This window comes from Pygocentrus nattereri, chromosome 19 (genome assembly GCF_015220715.1).
Source record: "Pygocentrus nattereri isolate fPygNat1 chromosome 19, fPygNat1.pri, whole genome shotgun sequence".
NCBI classification, from domain to species: domain Eukaryota; kingdom Metazoa; phylum Chordata; class Actinopteri; order Characiformes; family Serrasalmidae; genus Pygocentrus; species Pygocentrus nattereri.
This window is the reverse complement of record NC_051229.1, coordinates 10,073,324-10,096,529: the sequence shown is the minus strand read 5'-3', so window position 1 is coordinate 10,096,529 and position 23,206 is coordinate 10,073,324. Positions and strand designations below refer to the sequence as shown.

Here is a 23,206-nt window from a genome sequence, read left to right as displayed (position 1 = left end):
AGTAGGGAGCTCTGGTATAGAGCACCTGCCACTGTTTTCCATTTTAACCTTTCACTGATTAGGCTGCTGCTCATTTTCACAGGCTAATATCTGAAACACTTTTGGAGCTGGATTAGTTTTACTTGGGGAGGTGCTGTAATTTGATAATTCCAGAGGAGATCTGTGCTTTTACTCTAGTACAAATCTGCCATGTCTGTAGTTTCTATGTCTGCTAAATTCCAGAGTGAATTACCTTCTACAATGCTTCGAATTCAGAACTCCCTCATTAATAGTAGTTCAGTTGGAATCAACACCTGAGGAATGTAGAAATCAATAGTCTCCATCTTTTCCTTTTTCTGAAGACAAGGCTAACAGCTAAATTAGAGCTTGTTGATTATTTTGGAATTGCCATTAATAGCTTCACCCCACATAAAATTGAGAAGTGAAGTCTCCTCCTTCATCCAGTGTTGCCTTTTTTTTATTTGCCATTTGTCCACACAAATGTGTTGTGTTCATTCAGAAGTGTGGTGGCTGTGGCATGATGCTGATGTAAACATCTGTTCAACATTGTTTCAAGCAAGGCCATCAGAGGTAATTTGGGAAAATTGTATCTGCCAGTGAAATCACACACAAATTTCATTAGCATACCTCCTTTGGTAAAACTAATCCAGCTCAAATAGGGTTTAATATTACCAGAAGGCCTTGCATAGCTATAGCTATCTAGATAACATGGAGAAAAACAATTCCTCATTGACCAGTTGGATGTTTCAAGAGTTTAACCCATTGCATTCCATCCAAAACTTAATAATGAAATAAGAGTACAACTGTAATATATGCAGAATTCAGATACAAGCATGTTTATATTTAATAAAAATGAACTAAAAACTATAGATGTCTCCCAGTAATCATTGATCCTACACACAAAGATTTTTATTTAAGGGTTCTTTAGTAAGAAAAATGGTTCTATATAGAACCATGAACACTGAAAGAACCCATTTCATGATTAAAGACTTCTTGGCATCATTAAAGGGCTGATGGAGAATGTGTTATACAACCCCAATTCCAATAAAGTTGGCATGTTGTGTAAAACATAAATAAAAACAAAATACAATGAATTGCAAATGCTTTTCAACCTATATTCAATTGAATACACTACAAAGGCAAAATATTTAATGTTCAAACGGATAAACTTTATTGTTTTTTGCAAATATTCACTCATTTTGAATTTGATGCCTGCAACACGTTCCAAAGAAGTTGGGACAGGGGCATGTTCACCACTGTGTTACATCACCTTTCCTTTTAACAACACTCAATAAGTATTTGGGAACTGAGGACACTAATTGTTGAAGCTTTGTAGGTGGATTTCTTTCCCATTCTTGCTTGGTGTACAACTTCATTTGCTCAACAGTCCGGGGTCTCTGTTGTCGTATTTTGCGCTTCATAATGTGCAACACATTTTAAATGGGAGACAGGTCTGGACTGCAGGCAGGCCAGTCTAGTACCTGCCCTCTTTTACTATGAAGCCACGCTGTTGTAACATGTGCAGAATGTGGCTTGGCATTGTCTTGCTGAAATAAGCAGGACATCCCTGAAAAGGACGTTGCTTGGATGGCAGCATATGTTGCTCCAAAACCTGTATGTACCTTTCAGCATTAATGGTGCCTTCACAGATGTGCAAGTTACCCCTGCCATGGGCACTAACACACCCCCATACCATCAGAGATGCTGGCTTTTGAACTTTGCGCTGATAACAATCCGGACAGTCCTTTTCCTCTTTGGCCCGGAGGACACGACGTCCATGATTTCCAAAAAACAATTTGAAATGTGGACTCGTCAGACCACAGGACACTTTTCCACTTTGCATCAGTCCATCTAAGATGAGCTCGGGCCCAGAGAAGCCAGTGGCGTTTCTGGTTATTGTTGCTCTATGGCTTTCGCTTTGCATGGCAGAGTTTTAACTTGCACTTGTAGATGGAGCGACGAACTGTCTTCACTGACAGTAGTTTTCTGAAGTGTCCCTGAGCCCATGTGGTAATATCTGTTACAGAATGATGTCGTTTTTTAATGCAGTGCTGCCTGAGGGATCGAAGGTCACAGGCATTCAGTGTTAGACTAGCACTCCTCATGCAATTACTTAACTGGTCATCAGACAGTTACAAGTGAATTATACTGTTCAGTTGTTTTCATAAGTGTTCAATATAACAGCTCAGCAGCAAATCCAATTAGATTTTCAAGTCTGACAGGAGATCATGTATAATAGGTATATGCTAAATCTAATGGCTTGCAAACCTCTGTATATCTGCTCTGTCCACCTGTCACTCCATCTGCCCTTCCCTTCAGGGTTTCATAGACTGATGACCCATCAGGCATTTAAAGAAAACTAATTGTAAAAATAACTCACCTCTCTGCACAAAGTTCATTTTATAACCAAAACGCTTTACAGTTACTAAAACACTGAAAGCACATCTCAAAATAAACTAATTTTTTAAAAACATAAACACCAGCTTTCTCAAGCACAGCATAAACGCCTAAGGTCTTCATTAAGCTCATGCAGACTTGTCAGTCTGCTTTAGGATGCAGTATGGGCTCAAAACATCACTTCAAAATTACGATATATTTTCAGAACAGTTGACACATCATACTCAGTAGAAATGCGCACACACACAGTCTTCATTTATTGCATTTCCAGTCAAAATGGCAATTAAATACAAGCTATTCATTTTTGGGATGGGAGCGCAGGCATATTAAATTCAAGCATTCAAAAGAGTATGTAAAAATGGCTTGAAAATTACAATGCATCAGGCTATAATAGACTTCCACAGTGATTGACTGCTCAAAAAGAATTGGATTTGTATATTCAAATCTTCAATGCAGAGCAGAAAAAATGACACTCGTACATTACCCCATTGCAATTATGCCAATAAATCCTGACCAATCCTAAACTAACCTCAGTTTTCTATCCTTGGTAAAGTAGTGATAACATTTATTTGAATAGTTCCTCATGCAGTCAAAGTCTCATCTAAAAGATAAACCACAAACATAACAGCATAGAGGTCCATTCACTGAAGTATATAATCAATGGCTTGCAAATTAGGCTGCAGTTATTTTTTAGGGTTAGTCTACCTGCGCACCCTCAGTGATTGACAGCTGAAACAGGGATTGCATTTGTATATTCAAATGTTCTTCCACTGCGCCCACATAACTAACAGCAGTAAATAAATGAAGACAAAAACCAAAATCAATTTTTTTTTTTATAAAGGTCTTATCTATCAAACAGTCAACTTTCAGCCAGCAGGAACAGTTGTTAAAGACCTGAGGTATAGTATTTTGTTAAAGCTGGACTACCAAATGTAAATTTGGTTAATTCAACAAATTGCAGTGGCTTGCAAAAGTTTGGGCACCCCTGGTCAAAATTTCAGTTACGGTGAATAGTTCAGTAAGTAGAACTGATCTACAGAAGGCATTAATTTAAAGGTTAAACATTCTGTAATATTGTAAGCAAGGTTAATATTGCTTTAAACAATTTTTGAGTGATAAAAAGGAAAAGTGAAGCATGTGAAGTGACCTTTTAGCTTATTAGGGCTATGGCTTGAATTATAAATACTCCAACTCCTAAACCTCGTTCTTCAATCACTCTGGAGTGGTAGTCCACTAAGACTACACCTGCACAAATATGACCGTCATGAAATAGTCATCAGAAGAAAACCTGTCCTGGGTCCCTGCCACAAAATTCAGCATTTGTCATCAGACGTTTTCAAAGGAACATCTAAACAAGCCTGCTGCATTTTGGAAACAGGTTCTGTGTACTGATAAAGTTTAATTTGTTTTGTAATACAGGTATGTTTGGAGAAAAATGGGTTTTAGTATGATATGAATAGAACACGTCTACAACTGTTAAGCACAGGGGTGGATTGATCATGCTTTGGGTTGTGTTGTAGCCAGTGGTATAGGGAACGTTTCACTGGTAGAGGGAAAAATTGATTAAATTAAATAGCAGCAAATTCTGAAAGCATACATTTCACTGTCTTTAAAAAAGCTGAAGATGATAACACAATGCCTTCTACAACAGGATAATGATCCTAAACACACCTCAGAATCCACAAGGGAGTACCTCAAGAGGCACAAGCTGCAGGCTTTGCCATGGCCCTCAGTCTAAAAATTATTGAAAGCCTGTGGATAGACCTCAAAAAAGCAGTGCAGGACCCAAGAATCGTGCAGAACTAGAAGCCCTTTGCAAAGATGAATGGGTGAAAATCCCCCAAACAAGAACTGAAAGACTCTTAGATGTCTACAAAAAGTTACAAGCTGTAATCCTAGCCCAAGGGAGAGTTACCAAGTACTGACCTTGCAGGGTGCTAAAACTTTTGCTTTGAGTCCAATACATTTTTTGTTATTTTGAAACTGTAAAAGATGGAAATAAAAAAGTAATCTTACTGAAAATGTTAAAGAAAATGTTGATGCATCATCTTTTTGGAAATCATGTAATCTTTTACTTGCTTTGCTATTTACAATAAATAGAAATGTTGACTAGGAGTGCGAAGTTTTGTACGACACTGTCAATTTTTAATCTAGTAAATGCCCACTAAAAATTGAAAGCTTAAATGGCCTCTGCACTATATAACTATACACTCTTAGCAAAAAGGTTCTACATAGTACCCCCAAAAATCTTCTATGACTCATTCATAGACAACAGCAGAATTACATTACAACATACAGAACCATTTTTAAAAAGGTTCTTTGAAAAATCAGATTTGATAGGTTTTGCATGGTAGAAAAGAACCACTCCATTACATTGCATGGTTTTATACATAGTAGAACCATTGCCTTTACTAAAGAACCTTTGGAGAACCTTTTTTAAAGGTTGAGCTGATGCTGATGCAGTACTATATCTATCAATATATATATATATATATATATATATATATATATATATATATATATATATATATATATATATATATATATTGAAGAGTGTCTTAAGACTATGGCACAATGTCATTGTTCCAAAAAACCTTGTCTCTTTCTTTTCTTTTTCCTTCAACATCAAAAAGTCAAAACTGCACAGTTAGGGTTACAAATGACTTTTTATTTTTTGCTAACAGTAAAGTTAATAACTTTGCCTTTGACTTAAGATGGAGTATGATAGTTTAGGTTTAAACCAAAAGCAACTTAAGAAAGCTTGGATAGTGGGTTTAATTCTAAAATGTAAAATGATATTGGATGGAAACTATAAATACTAGTCTGCCTAGAAGAGAGGTCTGTACATGTATTTATTGCTTACGGTAACTATTGTTGATCTGATGATTATTTATATTTATCCTTATTTTATCCAAATAAAAACACTTTAAATCTAAACTTTTCAGACTTTTTGCACAGTTCTGTGTTTATTCAGAAATCTATAGTGCACACATACCTGAGATCAGCAGTGCTAGAGATAGACTCTTGTCCATGGCTGAAGTCCTGGTGACTTTACTGTCCTGTAGTGCTTTGTCAGTAAACCTACGGGCTCATCTTATTTCTAATCTTATTTCATTAGGAATGGATTTGAATAGTCCTTGAGACTGTCCTTCATAGGATTTGAGTATCTTTGAAAGTAAAATGAACTGTTTTATTTTATTGAGTTTCAGTGTTGATATCTATGCAAACCTTACTTCTCAGGCTTTGACCACAAACAAACCAGTACAGTGAAAAAAGATTTGTTGCTTAATTGAACCTCTACTTGAAAGTTAACACAACAATAATCTGTCTTATATTGTTTTGAACTCAACATTTTAAGGCAGCCTGTGGTCAAGTGTCACCTGTATGTTGTTTCACTTGTATGTTGTTTTGGCATCCTAATTGTATTATGTCTTCTCTGAGTAGCTCTCTGACAACTGATTCCATTTCAGAGCAGCAGAGTAGCTAACAGCATGTTCAATCTGAACCTTAGGCATGAGTAACTAACAAGTTCCTAATGATCTGTGAGTTCTGCTTAGTTCATATCACTGCAGCATATATTATAAACTAATTAATGTTTATAGTACTGTTATATACTGGTAACCAAAAGACACATTTCTGATATTGTTGATGTTCTTAAGGTGATAAAATATGTGTCTCTCTTTGCTGTGCCTAAATAAAACAATCTGTTTTATCTTTATTCAACTGCCGATATTTTTGTCCCATCCACTTGATGTGCTCAAGGGGAGAGGGCTGAGTAGACCTGAGTACCATCTGCATAGCTGTGGTAAGATATCCCATAGTCTTGAAGAATTTGGCCAAGAAGAAGCATATATCAATTATTTGGAGTGGTCATTTGTAGATGATTAATAAACTCTTAACAGACTATCACTGACAAATCAACATTACTCCATTAAGCAAAACCTTACCTTATCCAAAGCCTATCTTTAACCCTGGCCCTAATCCTAACCCTAACCTTTACTTTAACCCAAAACCTAATCCCTCACCCTCACCCTGATCCTAACCCTAACCTTAACCTCAACTTAAAACCTATTCCTAGCCCTCAAGCCTGGCCCTAATCCTAGCCATAACCTTAACCAAAATCCAATCCAGTTAAAGTCCACTTGAAGACGTTGAGATGATCTGTATAAGACCTGTTACATGTTCAGTGACTTCTCAGGTCTCACTCTATAGACATATGGAAAGTTGGACACTAAAGTGAATAAAGTGAAAAATAACTGAATTCAAAACAGTATAAATACATTGTAGATACACAGTAAATTTAAAGTATTTTGGTAATCTAGTGAATGTATTCAACTGCTACACCATCGACATGTTGTTGATATGTTACTGAGAGTCTGCTGAGTCTTTACTTCATCTATAAGGAACCCCTCAAAAAAAATTGGCACCAAATTAAATAAGACCGACCCAAGAATTGAACCCTGAGTGTAACGGGGAGCAAGGAAGCGGACACACGTGCTGAGATAAGCGAGATTTATTATGGGCAAATCCATAGTCATAGTCAAGACGGTCCAGGGTCATAGATCCAACATGGATTGATCAGGGGACAGGCATAACGAGAAACACACCAAACAGTTCAAACAACAATACATCCAGCACAAAGATCCTTAACAGTGGCTGATATGCTGAGACTAAGATAATCACACCCAAAGAGTGACCATGACCATGTGTGCTCCTGGTCATATGCTGAGTGTGTCAAAAAGGTTGCAATATGGCACAATATTGAGTTCTTTAGCATGATTGTCCTTGTGATTGCCTATGTTAAAATCACCAGTAATTTGATGAAAAAATATTAAAATTATTGGAAATGAAATGTACATTGTCTGTAAATTCACAAACATAACATTGTACTTTGGAGGCCTGCAGACAATTACTAGTAATGCTCTTGGTGCCCTTTTCACAACGGCAAAATAACACTCAAAGGATGCGAAGTCACCAAATGATAACTGCTCACATTGGAAGGAATTAAGCAGAGGAGCTATATGTTGCTTGATAAGACACAAAAGACATTTACTCCTCCTTTAAGCCCCCTGCCAACACTCCTACACGCTAATACTGCCAGTTCATAATTTGTGATAACAAGCCCTGAACTTATATGTAAAAAGAACCAAACAAAAAAAATCACTTTTGATTTCATAGTGCTTTTGACGTTTTTGCCTCCATATAATAAGCTCAAACAAAAATAAATTCTCTTGGCCCAGTGCCAGCTCTACCTAATAAGTGACATAAGCAGCTGCTTAGGGACACTCAGGCAATAGGGGTCCCCTAACAACTTCTGGATTATCGCTGTACCATTATGTTGTTTAAGAAATGAGGAGAAAAAATCTTAATCATGCCTTAAACAAAAAAAAACAACAACATATTCATCCAGGGCCAAAAAAATTGCAAAATAATGGCAAGCCAGCAATAACAAAATATGTTTATGTTAGTTAGTTAGTTAGTTTCTTTATTTGTCTCCCAAAGGAGAAATTTTTCTTGGAATGAGGGCATACTGCACTACAACAAAAGAACAAACAGACATACAAAATTTCATGTGACCAAAACCCATGTCATTACAATACATTAAAGATTTACAGTGCATTACATTTTATACTTCTACACAACCCCACAGCTCATTACGGATTTAAAGTACATTACATTTTATACTTCTACACAACCCCACAACCCCTATACGACCGTAAAACAGTCAGATGTCATTATTGTTTAGGATTTTAATTGACATTGGTACAAAAGAATGTTTAAACCTATTTTGCCTGCACAAGGGAACCCTATATCTCCTGCCTGAATTCATGAGCTGGTACTCCTGATAGAGCGCATGTGTACTATCAGATACAATATTCCTAACCTGCCTAATTATAGACTGCTGCCACAGCTCCTGAGGACCAAGAGGGGCAGGAATGCCCATTATTTTCCCTGCTATCTTAACTAGACTATGAATGGACACAGGGTCAGAGTTTCCAACTGTTCGAGGGTCCACCAGCATTTCCACAGTCTTATTTGTGTTAATCTTGAGTTTATGTACCTCGCACCAGGCCACAAGATTTTCTACAGCTATACGATAAGTGTTTGGGTTAGAGGTTTTTGTTAACAGACTAAGTAAAACTGTATCATCAGAAAATTTTATCAAGTGCTGGTTTGTGTCCATACTAACACAATCATTAGTATAGAAAGTAAAAAGGAAAGGTGAACTAACACTCCCCTGGGGGGCACCCGTACTACAGACTGTTATATCAGACAAATCAGAGTTAAATTTAACTTGTTGTGGCCTATTTGACAGAAAAGAGTAATACCACTTAATTAAGAATGGATTTACATTCGCATGGACTAACTTACTGAGAAGCAAATGTGGCTGTATTAAATTAAAGGCTGAACTAAAATCAATAAACAGTAGTCGAACATATGCAGTTGGACACTCAATATGCTTAAGAATAAAATGCATTAATGTTGCTATGGCATCACTTGTGCTTCGTTTTTTTGTATAAGCAAACTGGAATTTATCAATTAGCGGTTCTACCTGTATTCGAAGCTTTTCAAGTATCAATCTTTCAAATGATTTAAAAACATTTGAAGTAAGTGTCACCGGTCTATAATCGTTATTCTCCTGAGGGCTGATTGTTTTAGGAACCGGAATAATTACAGATTTTTTCCAGAGTATTGGCACAGTGTGGATATCTATAGAAAGCTGGAATAATCTGTGATAGACAGGTGAGAGCTCTTCAGCAAAGGTTTTCAACACAAATGCAGTCATACAATCTGGGCCTGTGGCTTTGTTGGTCTGTATAGTTTTAAAAATTTTAGTGACCGTTTGTAGATCAATTGTAACTCTGTCCATATTTAAATCACAGGTTATATTCTCCAGTACTGCAGTACATTCCTTAGCATTTTCTGTGTTAAACCACATGTAGAAGTTATTTAGTTCATTCGCCCTAGTTGTTTCATCAAGGGCAGACAGGGGTTTCCTTTTTGCATCCATGTTTGTCATCTGTCTGATTAAATCCCACAGATTCTTTGTATTGGATGTGGCCAGGTCATGTTATTGTGTCAGATGAACCACAGAATGAAGGTTGGGCAAGATATTGACAATCTGTGTAGTTGAATTCACGCTGATGAGTAATTAATTATCGAGCATAGAGATATTCTGTTAACATGTTAACATGCAACAGAATTTGAGAACAAGAAATAACTGATCTGGGGTCTAATGACTGATGTTTAACTTGCTTGCCATAGTAACCAGGGATAAATCCTAAAGTTAGCAGTGTAAGCAATAAATACTGTGCTATGGACAGAGCCCTGGATCCAGAATGCTGAGAAGTTTACCTGTAATTTAAACTTTGCATAAACTTAACCTTTGTAATTTGGCCCCCACAAGACTAGAGCACTGTTTAAATGAAAAGGTCACTGTCTTAAACACGGATACCTGAAGACATATTGTAAACAGAAATGTTGTATAAAAATTGTTAAGGGAGGACTGGATTAATTAATCCTTTTATTTTGCACAAAAATACATATAATGATGTCCAGTAAATTTCAATTATCTATATCTTTCTTCATCTGTTTTGTAACCCAATTTGGCCATGTGTTCCCCAACACTGGTTATTGACACCACTTTTCTTTTTTAGCTGATGTTTAAGTCTGAAGGTAAATTAAGGGGTGCTAAAAGGAATGGTCTGTATTTATGACCTAAAACTTAGTCTGTTTTTCCCACCCAATTAAAGAAGGGCCTGTTGTACTTTTGTGGACAGCCACAAGATGGTGGTGAAATCACTGGGAATCTTCTTAGCCAACTGTGAATCAAGAGTGGCTTCAGTTTCTCACATCTGATGTGGCTTCATGCAATTCAGCTTGAATCACAGTATTGCTGTGTTGTGAAACTGTGGCATAAATGGTTTCAGGCTTGTTATGTGTGATCTGCATGAATAAAAGGACAAAGAAACAAGTACAACTAATTAACTTTCAAAGAATTTGCATATCCAAAATTAAATCAAATAATTATCATTCCATAGAACATGTTTGCAGGTTTTCTCAACCAACAAAAGCATCACAAACCCTTGTATGAATAACATTGAAGCTTCTATACTCTAATACTACACTTTCTAATTTAACTATTGGGCTTTTAGCAATATAGAAATACATTCAATTCAAAATGTAAACCTATATGACAAGCGATTTGAGAAATTTGGTTAAAACAAAACAGTATTCATAACATTTTCAGAAAACATTTCTTACACTTTCAGTTGTATGGCTCATGCATATACGTTCTCAGAAATAAAGGCACAAAACTATCACTGGGGTGGTAACCTGCTAGTCACTGGGGTGGTAACCTTACGGGTACAACTCAGTACCTTTAGTCAGGGAACAGTACGCAGCTGGACCTTAAAACCACTGTTGTACCTTTTTGAGGGTACATTTACATTGTTTGTACCTTCATGAATGAAAAGTGTACCTGCACAGCACCTTTATTTCTAACAGCGTACAGTACTGTGTGTACTCATCTATTTGATTTCTGGTCAAAACAAGTTGTTTATTTCAGGAGCTATTTTTAAAGAGATGTCCATAAGGAAGTGGGAAGTCAAAGGAAAAAGAAGTGAAAAAGAAGAATTTCTAAAACTGGATGCAGAGAAATATACACAGAAAGTGGAGCTCTAAACAACCACACAAGACCTGGTAGACTGTCAACACTGTCTCCACCAGATAAACAGCACTTAAAACTTTCATTTGTGAGAGTGAGAGAAGAAAATCAAGCTCTGTCTTACTTCAGATCTGAAAGAGCCACTGGTGGGGTGGCTGGTAGTCTAGTGGTAGGAGAGATGAGCCAGTAAATGGAAGGTTATGTGTTCAAATCCTAGAACTGACTAGATATCCCACTGCTCTGCTGGAGGGATCAATAAAAGCATAACACAGTCCATCCTTCCACACGTATTAGTTAGACTAAATACTAAAAAAAATGTATATTAGTTTTTGAGGCTTTTTCATAAATGTGATGCTGTAAAGTGAACAACACAGTCCTTTACAAGACAGTCACTGATGCGTTGGAATTCAAAGAGTGATAGGGGAGCACAAAACTCACCTTGAAGCAGATGCAGTATGCAATCTAAATTCATCTGAAAATAACATTTACTAAGCCTTTAGCTAATCACACATACTGTGCATACAACTGTGTATTAATTGTGGTGACTAGTGAGGCTCAAGGTTTAAATTATGCCATAAAATAGAGGAGCTGTCAACAAGCTTGGGACTGAAGAGAAAATGCAAGTTCAGTAACGAACAGGTACCAGTGTTAATAACAGAGTTGAAGTATTTTCTATTGGCAAATAGTGTTCCAAATCAGAATCAGACATCAATTTAAATGGCAACTTTTTGTGAAATTTCACCTCAGTTTCAGGAACTGGAGTCTGATTGGACTGTCCATTACTTGGAGGTTGTGGTTTCTTCTCTACAAAACTGTACACAGTAGAAATTGTCTCCTGTCCGATAGGTAGTGTTGCTGCAGTACAGTTCTGTAAACAAGATTGAGTTAAACTGTTATTTACATAATATACTGTTTCATGTTACCTTCCATTGAAAACTTAGCACAAACTAACTATATAAAACCTTAAATCCATGAATCAAATAATTACACTGTTTACTGACCTTAATGTCTAAATGTCTACAGGAATAAGAAGAATTTAAATCTTACCTCAACTTCTGCGTAGACTGTGTCGCACTGCATGGAACCTGGGCAGTTTTGAATAGAAAATGTAAAATTAACTCTTCATAGTAACTGTAGGCACCAAAAGGAACCATTCCATACTGTTTCTTTAAGTTTCACATCAGCCTAGATTCTTTTATGATCACTGCTAAACATTTGTTCACCAGTACTTATGTAGAGACAGTGGGCCAGATTCATAAAATGCACAGGCAGATTAACTGTGATGATAAGAGCAAACAGCATGGCAGTGACATGTTTGCTTCTTCATAAATGAAGACTGCTGGCATGTTTCACCACTTGCATGTCGTGAGGTGTTGCTACGCTTTTAGGAAACATTATTATATATCAACTACCACCATGCTTAAAACAGCCTCTTTTTCTTGTGTTAAACTGAATGTTTTGCAAATCCTTCTTCAGTGTATGGCAAGTAGGTTTAGTCTGTAATCTAAATAAATAAAGAGGAATTGTAGTAAATGTTGAACTTCTAATTACATGTTCTAATTACTTTTATGTAAGCAGTTTTAGCTTTTAGTCATATTTTGAATTTATAATACATTTTACAAAGGAATTTGATTTATACATGTGAACATTACATTTTTCCTAGGGAAAATGAATCTCACTAGGGAAAATAGATTTTTTACTAGTCAAAATGGAATATTCGTTAAAATTAAATTAAACAGTTAATTATTACATTTTGTGTTTGGTTGTCTGGATCATGACTTACAAAAGGTTGGAAACCCCTGATATAGGTTAATTAGTTCAACATCTTTTTTCCCCCTGTTTTGTTTCCTCTTTTTAATTTAAGAAAAATAAAGGGAAGCCAACAAATAGTAATAAGTAAATAAATTCTTTTATGTTCCACCTTTTGTTAAAGTCTACCCTTGAATTGGGACAGGTTCTAATAATGGAACTCTTTGAAAGGTTTGGCAGAAACAACCACAGAATTGCAGAGGTTGAGACTAACAGTGTTACCCTGTTTCTCCTAGCACAGTGAATAAGAAAATGTATAAATACATTTGAGAAAATTAGGGGACAATTTGCCATTTGTTTTAGGGAGTTCGGGTAGCTTTTTGTATTTTTGTTCCTTTTGTTTCTAGGTTACTTTGTTCTGTAATAGTTAGTTGTTTTGTCTAATAATTTGGCATATGCTCACCCCTGAAGCCATCACCCCATTCCAGCTTAGTCTCTTGCAATTGAGATCTTTAAGAAAATCTAAAACATGATTAGTTTTGGTTTGGCAGCAGGTTTAGGGAAAGAGCTCTCTCTCATTCTCTGTTACGACCTGATCCTAGACTAGGACGTAACACTGGATCAAATCAAATTTAAAAATGGAACAGACATCTAATTTACATTTCCATTGAACAATAGTTTGTTGCAAATGAACAGTTAGAAGGTTGTATATTGTTGCATAATTCAGATGCCTTATGTGGCTTTACAAAGTGAAACTTAACTTAATCTAACATTTCTGTAAGTGACCGCGTTAACTAACTAGCTAACAGTAACATCTGCTTTGACATACAAGTTACTTAATTGAAAAGCTGTTTTCCTAACAGAAAATTGTACAACCCCAATTCCAATGAAGTTGGGATGTTGTGAAAAATAAAGACAGAGTATGATTTGCAAATCCTTTTCAACCTATATTTAATTGGATACACTACAAAGACAAGATATTTAATGTTCAAATGGAGAAACTTTATTGTTTTTTGCAAATATTTACTCATTTTGAATTTGATGCCTGCACCACGTTCCAAAGAAGTTGGGACAGGGGCGTGTTTACCACTGTGTTACATCACCTCCTTTTAACAACACTCAATAAGCGTTTGGCAACTGAGGACACTAATTGTTGAAGCTTTGTAGGTGGAATTCTTTCCCATTCTTGCTTGATGTACAACTTCAGTTGCTCAACAGTCCGGGGTCTCTGTTGTCATATTTTTGCACTTTATAATGCGCCACAGGTTTTCAATGGGAGACAGGTCTGGACTGCAGGCAGGCCAGTCTAGTCCCTGCACTCTTTTACTACGAAGCCAGGCTGTTGTAACACATGCAGAATGTGGCTTGGCATTGTCTTGCTGAAATAAGCAGGGACTCCAAAACCTGTATGTACCTTTCAGCATTAATGGTGCCTTCACAGATGTGCAAGTTACCCCTGCCATGGGCACTAACACACCCCCAGACCATCAGAGATGCTGGCTTTTGAACTTTGCGCTGATAACAATCAGACAGTCCTTTTCCTCTTTGGCCCGGGGGTACATGACATCCATGATTTCCAAAAACAATTTGAAATGTGGACTCATCAGACCACAGGACACTTTTCCACTTTGCCTCAGCCAGCGGCGTTTCTGGGTGTTCTTGATATGTGGCTTTCGCTTTGCATGGCAGAGTTTTAACTTGCACTTGTAGATGGAGCGACAAACTGTGTTCACTAACAGTGGTTTTCTGAAGTGTTCCTGAGCCCATGTGGTAATATCCGTTACAGAATGATGTCGTTTTTAATGCAGTGCTGCCTGAGGGATCGAAGGTCACGGGCATTCAGTGTTGGTTTTCTGCCTTACCGCTTACTTGCAGAGATTTCTCCAGATTCTCTGAATCTTTTGATGATATTATGGACTGTAGATGATGAAATCCCTAAATTCCTTGCAACTGCACGTTGAGAAACGTTGTTCTTTAAACTGTTGGACTATTTGCCCACTAAGTTGTTCACAAAGTGGTGAACCTTGCCCCGTCCTTGCTTGAGAACGACAGAGCCTTTCAGGGATGCTCCCTTTTTACCCAGTCATGACAATCACCTGTGGACATGACACATGTGAACAGGCATTTTTTTGAGCATTCCTCAACTTTCCCAGTCTTTTGTTGCCCTGTCCTAACTTCTTTGGAACATGTTGCAGGCATCAAATTCAAAATGAGTGAATATTTGCAAAAAACAACAAAGTTTATCCATTTGAACATTAAATATCTTGTCTTTGTAGTGTATTCAATTGAATATAGGTTGAAAAGGATTTGCAAATCATCGTATTCTGTTTTTATTTATGTTTTACACAACATGCCAACTTCATTGGAATTGGGGTTGTAAATACTTACCTACCTACCTACCACCCACCCCTATATAAGTGATATATTGCACAGTGTGTATTAATCAGAGAGGAGATAGTTGTGATATATTGCACAGTGTGTATTAATCAGAGAAGAGATGCAGTAATGTGGTTCAGCACAGTTCAGACAGCAGAGGATCAGTACCATCTCTGGAGTAAGGAGACTCATTGTAGAGCCTTATAGCAGTGGGTAAGCAAGACAATGAGAAATGTTTACACCCACAGTTAACATGCACTAGAAAAAAGTTCAATACCTCTTGATTTCCTCCAGTAGAAAAATATGGCGATGAAGGCAATAAGAATGATAAACACGATGCCAGCTAGTAAATAAAAGCCTAGGCCATGGGCTTCCGTACTTCCTAATATGGGGAAAAGATTGTTATTAATCTTATGTCAGAAGAACAGAATAGGTTAAATAATGTGTTTGTGTTTGAACATGTGTCTACAGACTTGTTTCAGCACAGCGTTGTTTCAGTTCTCCCATCTCCAAAACATCTGTCTTCCAGCTGACTGGGTTGCTATGATTACAGATGATGGCACTGCCATTGACAGACAGAGAAAGGACAACACCTCCAGGTGATGTCACTTCCTTCTCCTCACAGGTTTTATTACAGCAGATGGAGTTGATAGAGAGGTCATGACTTCTACAGGTAAGAGTGATGTTGCAAGAGTCACTGCTTAGTTGAGGAGTCAGGACTGGAGACTTCACTGAATCTGAGGTACACAGAGATATACAGTATCATTGTTCTGCCTTTTTAAATTTTTATTTATTTATTTTGTTGGCTGTTTCTTTTTAGATGAAGTACTGAAAGGGCTGCTGCATTGTCCCTTGTACTTTCCACATCTATATAGGCTTAGACAGTAATGTTGATTTATACTATTGAGTAGTGAGATTACCTTTAGAGGAAGTAGTGAGCAAAGTAATCCTATTACAGTCTGAGAAAATTAATTGGCCATGTGTGATGGATCTTTTTTAATCTCTTAAAATACCAGGCTTATTAAATACTAAGGCTTAATATTCAATAAATACAGGGATGTCAGTGCAAACTGGTTGAGTTATTGTTAGGTTATAGAAGTGTATAATAAAGCTTTGGGCCTGCAGGCCCCAGCACAGATTATTAATGTCCTTTTATTTAACAGAACTAGTATATTTAATCAGTCCTCTCTTGTTTAGAAAACATTAGATCTCAGCAGACTTCTAATACTGTATGTACAAGGCTAAATATATAAGACATATAAGATTTGACTGATAGCAGCACTGATTAAAATTAAGAAGGCTTACCCAACACAGAGAGTCTGTACTTAGCAACAACTCTGACCATATCACTAGATGTTTTAGCTTCATACGGTCCACTATCCGTCTTCTGTAAGTTCTTCAGGGTCAGATTGTAGGTTTCCTCATTGAACTCCACTCTGCCTCCATAACCAGAATACTGTTTAGATTTTTTAGTTTCATTATAATATTTTAGAACATTAGTAGATCCGTTAAAAACCCAGGTTAATTCTTCAAACTCCGGTATAGTATTCAGTATTTCCAGTTCCACAGAACTGCCGATCAATTTGAACAAATCACTGGACACTGTAGATAGAAAACAAAAACATTTGGTTATAGTCTGGTTAAAATGTTATACAAGTTTGTTTTGTTTGGTTGTTTTTGTATTTTATGATGTTTTTGTATTTTAGTTTGTATTTGCTACTTTTCATATTATAGCATTTGGGAACACAAAAAGTCTTTTTTTTCTTTTAAAGTACAAAATTCTGCATCCCATTGCAGCTTTTCTCAATTGCAAAAACACAAAACTGAAGTCAGCTTAATATTTTTTTTAGTCTAGCACATAAAACTAGTACTCTAAATCCAATTTTATAAAACCTTTTCATCAACCACCAAAAGGAAAACTCTTTCGCTCCAGTTCATGCTCCAATGTCCAGATACACACACATTCCAAATCTCCTAAACATTGTTTTTGCATAAAAGTGTCAGTACAAAGAATTGTTTTTCCACGTGTCGTACAGAAATCACTGCCATTGAATAGACAAAACTCCAGTTACTATAATGAAACACGCACAACACAAAACACACTACACAAAAACAAGCTGAATATATTTCTAAAGGTGAAAACAAACACTGATGATGCAGTTTGAATAGTTTAGTATTTTTGGTGAACTGTAAACCAAGAATAAAGAAAGGACCAGAGAAAGTTCGCAAGAGTATAAACCATTTAATGAGATAAAACAGTAGTTCAGTGTTATTTCCTTGTTTCTGACCAAATGAATGCCCTCACATGACACAACTGCATCTTTAAGCATGCTTAACATTAGATTAGATCACTCCATCTGGATAAACTGTAAACTCAACCTGATTTCATAACAGTGACATATGAACGGTGGCCAATAGCATACATACATACATACATATATACATACATACACACACACATTTGATACTTTTGATAGTTTGGACTTAACGTCAGCCACGGACATAAACACATAAAAAAAATATATGCTGTTAGCAGCTGTGACGTAAACCATCACAAAGCTCTTTATTAGAGTGGGTAATACAGTGGGTAACTTTCACATTAGCTTGTCGCATCATGTGATGATGTCTTTTTATGCAACAAGCAACATATTACAAAAATGATAATAGGACATTAGAGTCATAATTACAACCCCAATTCCAATGAAGCTGGGACGTTGTGTAAAATAAATAAAAACAGAATACGTTGATTTGCAAATCCTTTTCAACCTATATTCAATTGAATACACTACAAAGACAAAATATTTAATGTTCAAACGGATAAACTTTATTTTTTTTTGCAAATATTCACTCATTTTGAATTTGATGCCTGCAACATGTTCCAAAGAAGTTGGGACAGGGGCATGTTTACCACTGTGTTACATCACCTTTCCTTTTAACAACACTCAATAAGCGTTTGGGAACTGAGGACACTAATTGTTGAAGCTTTGTAGGTGGAATTCTTTCCCATTCTTGCTTGATGTACAACTTCAGTTGCTCAACAGTCCGGGGTCTCCATTATCTTATTTTGCGCTTTATAATGCGCCACAGGTTTTCAAAGGGAGACACGTCTGGACTGCAGGCAGGCCAGTCTACTACCCGCACTCTTTTACTACGAAGCCAGGCTGTTGTAACACGTGCAGAATGTGGCTTGTCTGGCTTGAACTTTGCGCTGATAACAATCCGGACAGTCCTTTTCCTCTTTGGCCCGGAGGACATGATGTCCATGATTTCCAAAAACAATTTGAAATGTGGACTCGTCAGACCATAGGACACTTTTCCACTTTGCGTCAGTCCATCTCAGATGAGCTCGGGCCCAGAGAAGCCGACGGTGTTTCTGGGTGTTGTTGATATATGGCTTTCACTTTGCATGGCAGAGTTTTAACTTGCACTTGTAGATGGAGTGACGAACTTCACTGACAGTGGTTTTCTGAAGTGTTCCTGAGCCCATGTGATAATATCCGTTACAGAATGATGTGGGTTTTTAATGCAGTGCCACCTGAGGGATCGAAGGTCACGGGCATTCAATGTTGGTTTTCTGCCTTGCTGCTTATTTGCAGAGATTTCTGATTTGATGATATTATGGACTGTTGATGATGAAATCCCTAAATTCCTTGCAATTGCATGTTGAGAAACGTTGTTCTTAAACTGTTGGACTATGTGCTCATGCAGTTGTTCACAAAGTCTCCCCATCCTTGCTTGTGAATGACTGAGCCTTTCAGTGATGCTCCCTTTATACCCAGTCATGACACTCACCTGTTTCCAATGAACCTGTTCACCTGTGGAATGTTCCAAACAGGTGTTTTTTGAGCATTCCACATCTTTCCCAGTCTTTTGTTGCCCCTGTCCCAACTTCTTTGGAACGTCTTGTAGGCATCAAATTCAAAATGAGTGAATATTTGCAAAAAACAATAAAGTTTATCTGTTTGAACATTACAAAGACAAGATATTTAGTGTATTCAATTGAATATACGTTGAAAAGGATTTGTAAATCATTGTATTCTGTTTTTATTTATGCTTTACACAACATCCCAACTTCATTGGAATTGGGGTTGTTATCTTTTAGTACTTTTACATTTGATACTTATTTGCCTTTTGAATGCAAATACTTTTGTATTCTTACTCATGTGGAGGTCTAAAGAGAGGAACTTTTACTTTTACTGGAGTAATATTTTACCTTGGGTATCTCTACTTTAACTCAAGTACATGATTTGTGTACTTCACCCACCACTGTGTATCGTATAGGTGGGAGTAACTTTTGAACAACTACCCGTGCTTTGAGGCAGATATGTAAGTGTGGGCCATTTGAAATGTTTATTCTTTTTCCCCACTAGTTGGAAAATTCAGAATGAAGCCTGATAGTGAACATTACTGCTAGGATCTGTATTTATTAGCCTCTAAGTCTATCTTCCCAATGGTTGCATGACATTTTTGAACAGTGCATGCTGGGTACTGTAGTGAGAGAACACTGATGGCTGAAAAGGGAAAATATATAGTGAAATTTGTCAACCTGATTAGTTTGAGGGATACAATGCTGTGCTATGGAATATTACATAGCATAATATATAACAAATTAAAGTATAGTTTAAGGCCTGAATGCACCTTTAAAGGAATGGTTCACCAAAATATCAAGTTTATAAAGTCTTCGCTCCATTTCTCTTAAGGCAGTTGATCAGCTAAAACAAGTTTCATGTCTGAAGCCTGTTTCCTTAGCATTACACTGGAGTTACAAGACTATTATAATAGAAATCTGTCAGCTGAAAAGATTAAAGCTTTCTTTACTTGTTAGCTATGTAAGCAGTGTTGCTCCAAACTCCAGAAAATAAACAACAAACAATCAACTTTGGTAAAACCTACGTAAATTCAGTTTTTTTGGGTCAGTCCTTAAAAAAGGGTTAACTGCTATATATATATGATAAGTATTGTAAGTAAACAGTACAATAAGAGAACCAGACTTGCCTGAACTACAGATATTTGAGATTTATGAAGATTAAGTGACCCTTATTAGTCCCACAATGGGGAAATTTCACCTCCACATTTAACCCATCCATGAAGTGAAACATCACATACACTCTAGTAAGCACACACACACTAGGGGGCAGTGAGCACACTTGCCCACAGCGGTGGGCAGCCCAATCCGCATCACCTGGGGAGCAGTTGCGGGTTAGGTGTCTTGCTCAAGGACACTTCATTCATGTGCTGTCGGCTCTGGGGATCAAACTGGCAACCTTCCTGTCACAAGGCTGGTTCCCTAACCTCCAGCCCATGACTGCCCCAATATTAGTATTGATTTAGACACTCATTTGGTCAAAATATTACATTTTGCAGTGCTATAAGACACAGAAGACATGATTGCAAGCATTCCACATATGGTTTCCAATAAAAGTACTGAGAAACCAGTGAAATGGTCATTACAAAAGTCCATGAGAATCTTATGACCTAACCTGGCCAGTTTCCTGATCTCAGCATCACACAACTTAAAGGATAAACTGTAAAACTGAGCGCAATAGTGCTTGACATGTTTGACAAGCGTGGCAAACCCATGTCAGGTGATTTCCCATTGAATCATTTGAAATGCCTCATGTTCGAGGAGCTGTTGTCAATTTTGAGGAAGCCAATATTTAGAGACAATTTTTCATTTCTGTTTTCTTAAAATGCCTTGCATTATCATACAGTATATTGTTTTTTAATTTAGTAAGCTTTACATTTTAAGTATTCACAAAAATCACAGTGTAAAAAGTTCAGTTACAAAGAAAAACATTCTTCAGCTGATGTAATAAAGCAAATATCAAAAACTCTTATCTATCACTGTCTATCACTAAAGTATATCACAGTTCATGAAGTCCAAATGACTTCATAATCTATATTTTAAGTGTACATTGACCTTGATCATGACAGTAACAAGGTTAGGTGATAGTGATAGTGATGATTTCTTCATCTATGATGTAAAAATGGTTAATATGATTACTGGATACAATGCAGTTGAACCTCTATAATGTGAAAGGCAGTAATGAAGTTTAGAATATGTTTTTTGTTACCTGTGATCGAGACCAAACTGAAGAGAACAAAAAACAGCAGCACCATCATCGCCATTGTGTGAGGAAGTGTGAGGAAGTTTCTAAGGAACTAAGGAAGTTCACACTGCTGAAGTAAGCAGAGCTAATACCCCTATAGGTAACTACACATGAAAGCAGGAAACAAATGAAGAAAAATGGGCAAGACAGTTAATAATATAAAGTCAGTGTTAGCATCTTTTTAAGTACAACATAAAGGGCGAATAAATGACACACAGACACAGACACACACACACACACACACACACACACACACACACACACACACACACACACACATTGGTATCATGCTTGTGAGGATCTTGATAGACTTCTGCTTAATGTTAATGTTTATGGCATTTTTTTATTGATAGACTGTGCCATGTTCAGATTTGAAGAACTGTTTTTACTTTATTTGTCTGGCTTACTTGGCTACTTACATGCTCAAGAGAAGCTGCTTTCATTTGCTTCCACTGTCGAAATCTATGTGTCACTGTCTAATCCTGGCAGCCTGCCTGCTAATGCAATAACCAAACCATGATGAGAAGTGAAAGTTCCACTCATCAGCTCTTTAAGGCAGATACTGGGAACCAACTCATTTTGTTTTCAAGCCTGTTTCCAAGTCTGTGTTGTCCAACTGTGTTTTCATTTCTCTCATGTCCAATCTTGGCATTCCAGTCTCCCATCACCAGCATTATAACCCTGTATAACTGTAATAAAAGGCTGGGCATGAAATCCATTTCATCCAACAGCAGTCTTGTTGACATCCTTACTGACAATGAAAGCCACTCTTTTTTAAACAGTTGTATGAGGATACAATTCAGGCCCCACCCCAACTGTCCCCACTCAAGCCACAGCTTATTATTTGGACAAAAGATCTCATATTATGAACTAAACTGGAAATGGTTTACTTCACAAATAAAGGCTTACTACACAGACAAATCCAAACCTGATGTTTAAATATTATTTTTTTGCTTTTGAAATGGGTAACAAATAGCCTCCAGTCTCTCAGGCACATCTGTCAGTATCTGGAACTTTACATTCAAAATATACACAGCACACAGGAAATGCTGACTAAAGAAACATCAAGGTAAGGGCAGAATGTTAAACTGTTTGATAGCATTGGTTGTGAAGCAGTTATTGGAGGACTAAATTACACCCAAGACTTATATGAGAATCAGAATGTCAAAGAAGGAATGGTGGATTAAGTGTATAGACTGAAAGGATTTTTGCTGCCATAGAAAAAAAACGGGTGCTTTCATGACCATTCCTGCAGTCAGAGATGGATTACTGCTGGGGCCAGTGCCCAGGGACCTCCAAATGCTAGGGGCCTTTGGGGCCACAAGAGCAAATGGTCCTCTGTAAGGGTCCATGGTGGTCCTGACCACTGAAGGACAAGGGCTCATAAAGTATGCAGAGAAACAGATGGACTACAGTCTGTAATTGTAGAACTACAAAGTGCACCTATGTAGTAAATTGAACTGATAAAATGAACAATGAACATAGAAACAAGGAGGTGGTTATAATATTATGTCTGATTGGTGTGTGTGTGTGTGTGTGTGTGTGTGTGTGTGTGTGTGTGTATAATGTATACACACACACACACACACACACACACACACACACACACACACACACACACACACACACACACACACACACACACACAGTGCATATATACTCCATTTGTTCTTTGTTGGTCATGTTATGTGTTTTGTCCTGATTTGCACTGATCCCCAGGAATTTAATGTGTAGATGACTTATTTTTTCATTACTTCCAGTTTACTGTGATTAATACTCTGCACATTCAAGGTTCCAGCTCTGAATTCTGTTACTTTAGATGTACTCTGAGATGGGAGGAATCCATAGGTCTTCCTCAATCATGGGTTTCTTCTGACCTCAGTGACACTATTTTGACATTCTGTTG

At 37.1% G+C, this 23,206-nt stretch overlaps 1 protein-coding gene across 1 annotated transcript; it reads right to left on the bottom strand.

Moving 5' to 3' along the window:
* Positions 1-6,895: 6,895 nt before the first annotated feature.
* LOC108414009 (CD48 antigen-like) lies at positions 6,896-21,362 on the bottom strand. Its single transcript, XM_017686757.2, has 7 exons — positions 21,265-21,362; positions 16,496-16,792; positions 15,664-15,927; positions 15,468-15,572; positions 12,113-12,150; positions 11,808-11,933; positions 6,896-10,344 (listed from the first exon to the last, which is right to left on the bottom strand). Exons 1-7 carry the CDS (start codon positions 21,317-21,319, stop codon positions 10,240-10,242), a joined length of 990 nt encoding a protein of 329 aa, XP_017542246.2. The 5' UTR covers positions 21,320-21,362; the 3' UTR covers positions 6,896-10,239.
* Positions 21,363-23,206: the final 1,844 nt, after the last annotated feature.

What these genes read in the sequence shown, in the direction of transcription:
- LOC108414009 (XM_017686757.2), bottom strand. Translation starts at nt 21,319, where the DNA reads ATGGCGATGATGGTGCTGCTGTTTTTTGTTCTCTTCAGTTTGGTCTCG. An exon ending in CTACTGGAGGAAATCAAGAG is followed by an intron (nt 12,151 to 15,467) that starts GTATTGAACTTT and finishes AAAACTGCCCAG; the next exon opens with GTTCCATGCAGTGCGACACA. An exon ending in CAGTCTACGCAGAAGTTGAG is followed by an intron (nt 11,934 to 12,112) that starts GTAAGATTTAAA and finishes TCTTGTTTACAG; the next exon opens with AACTGTACTGCAGCAACACT.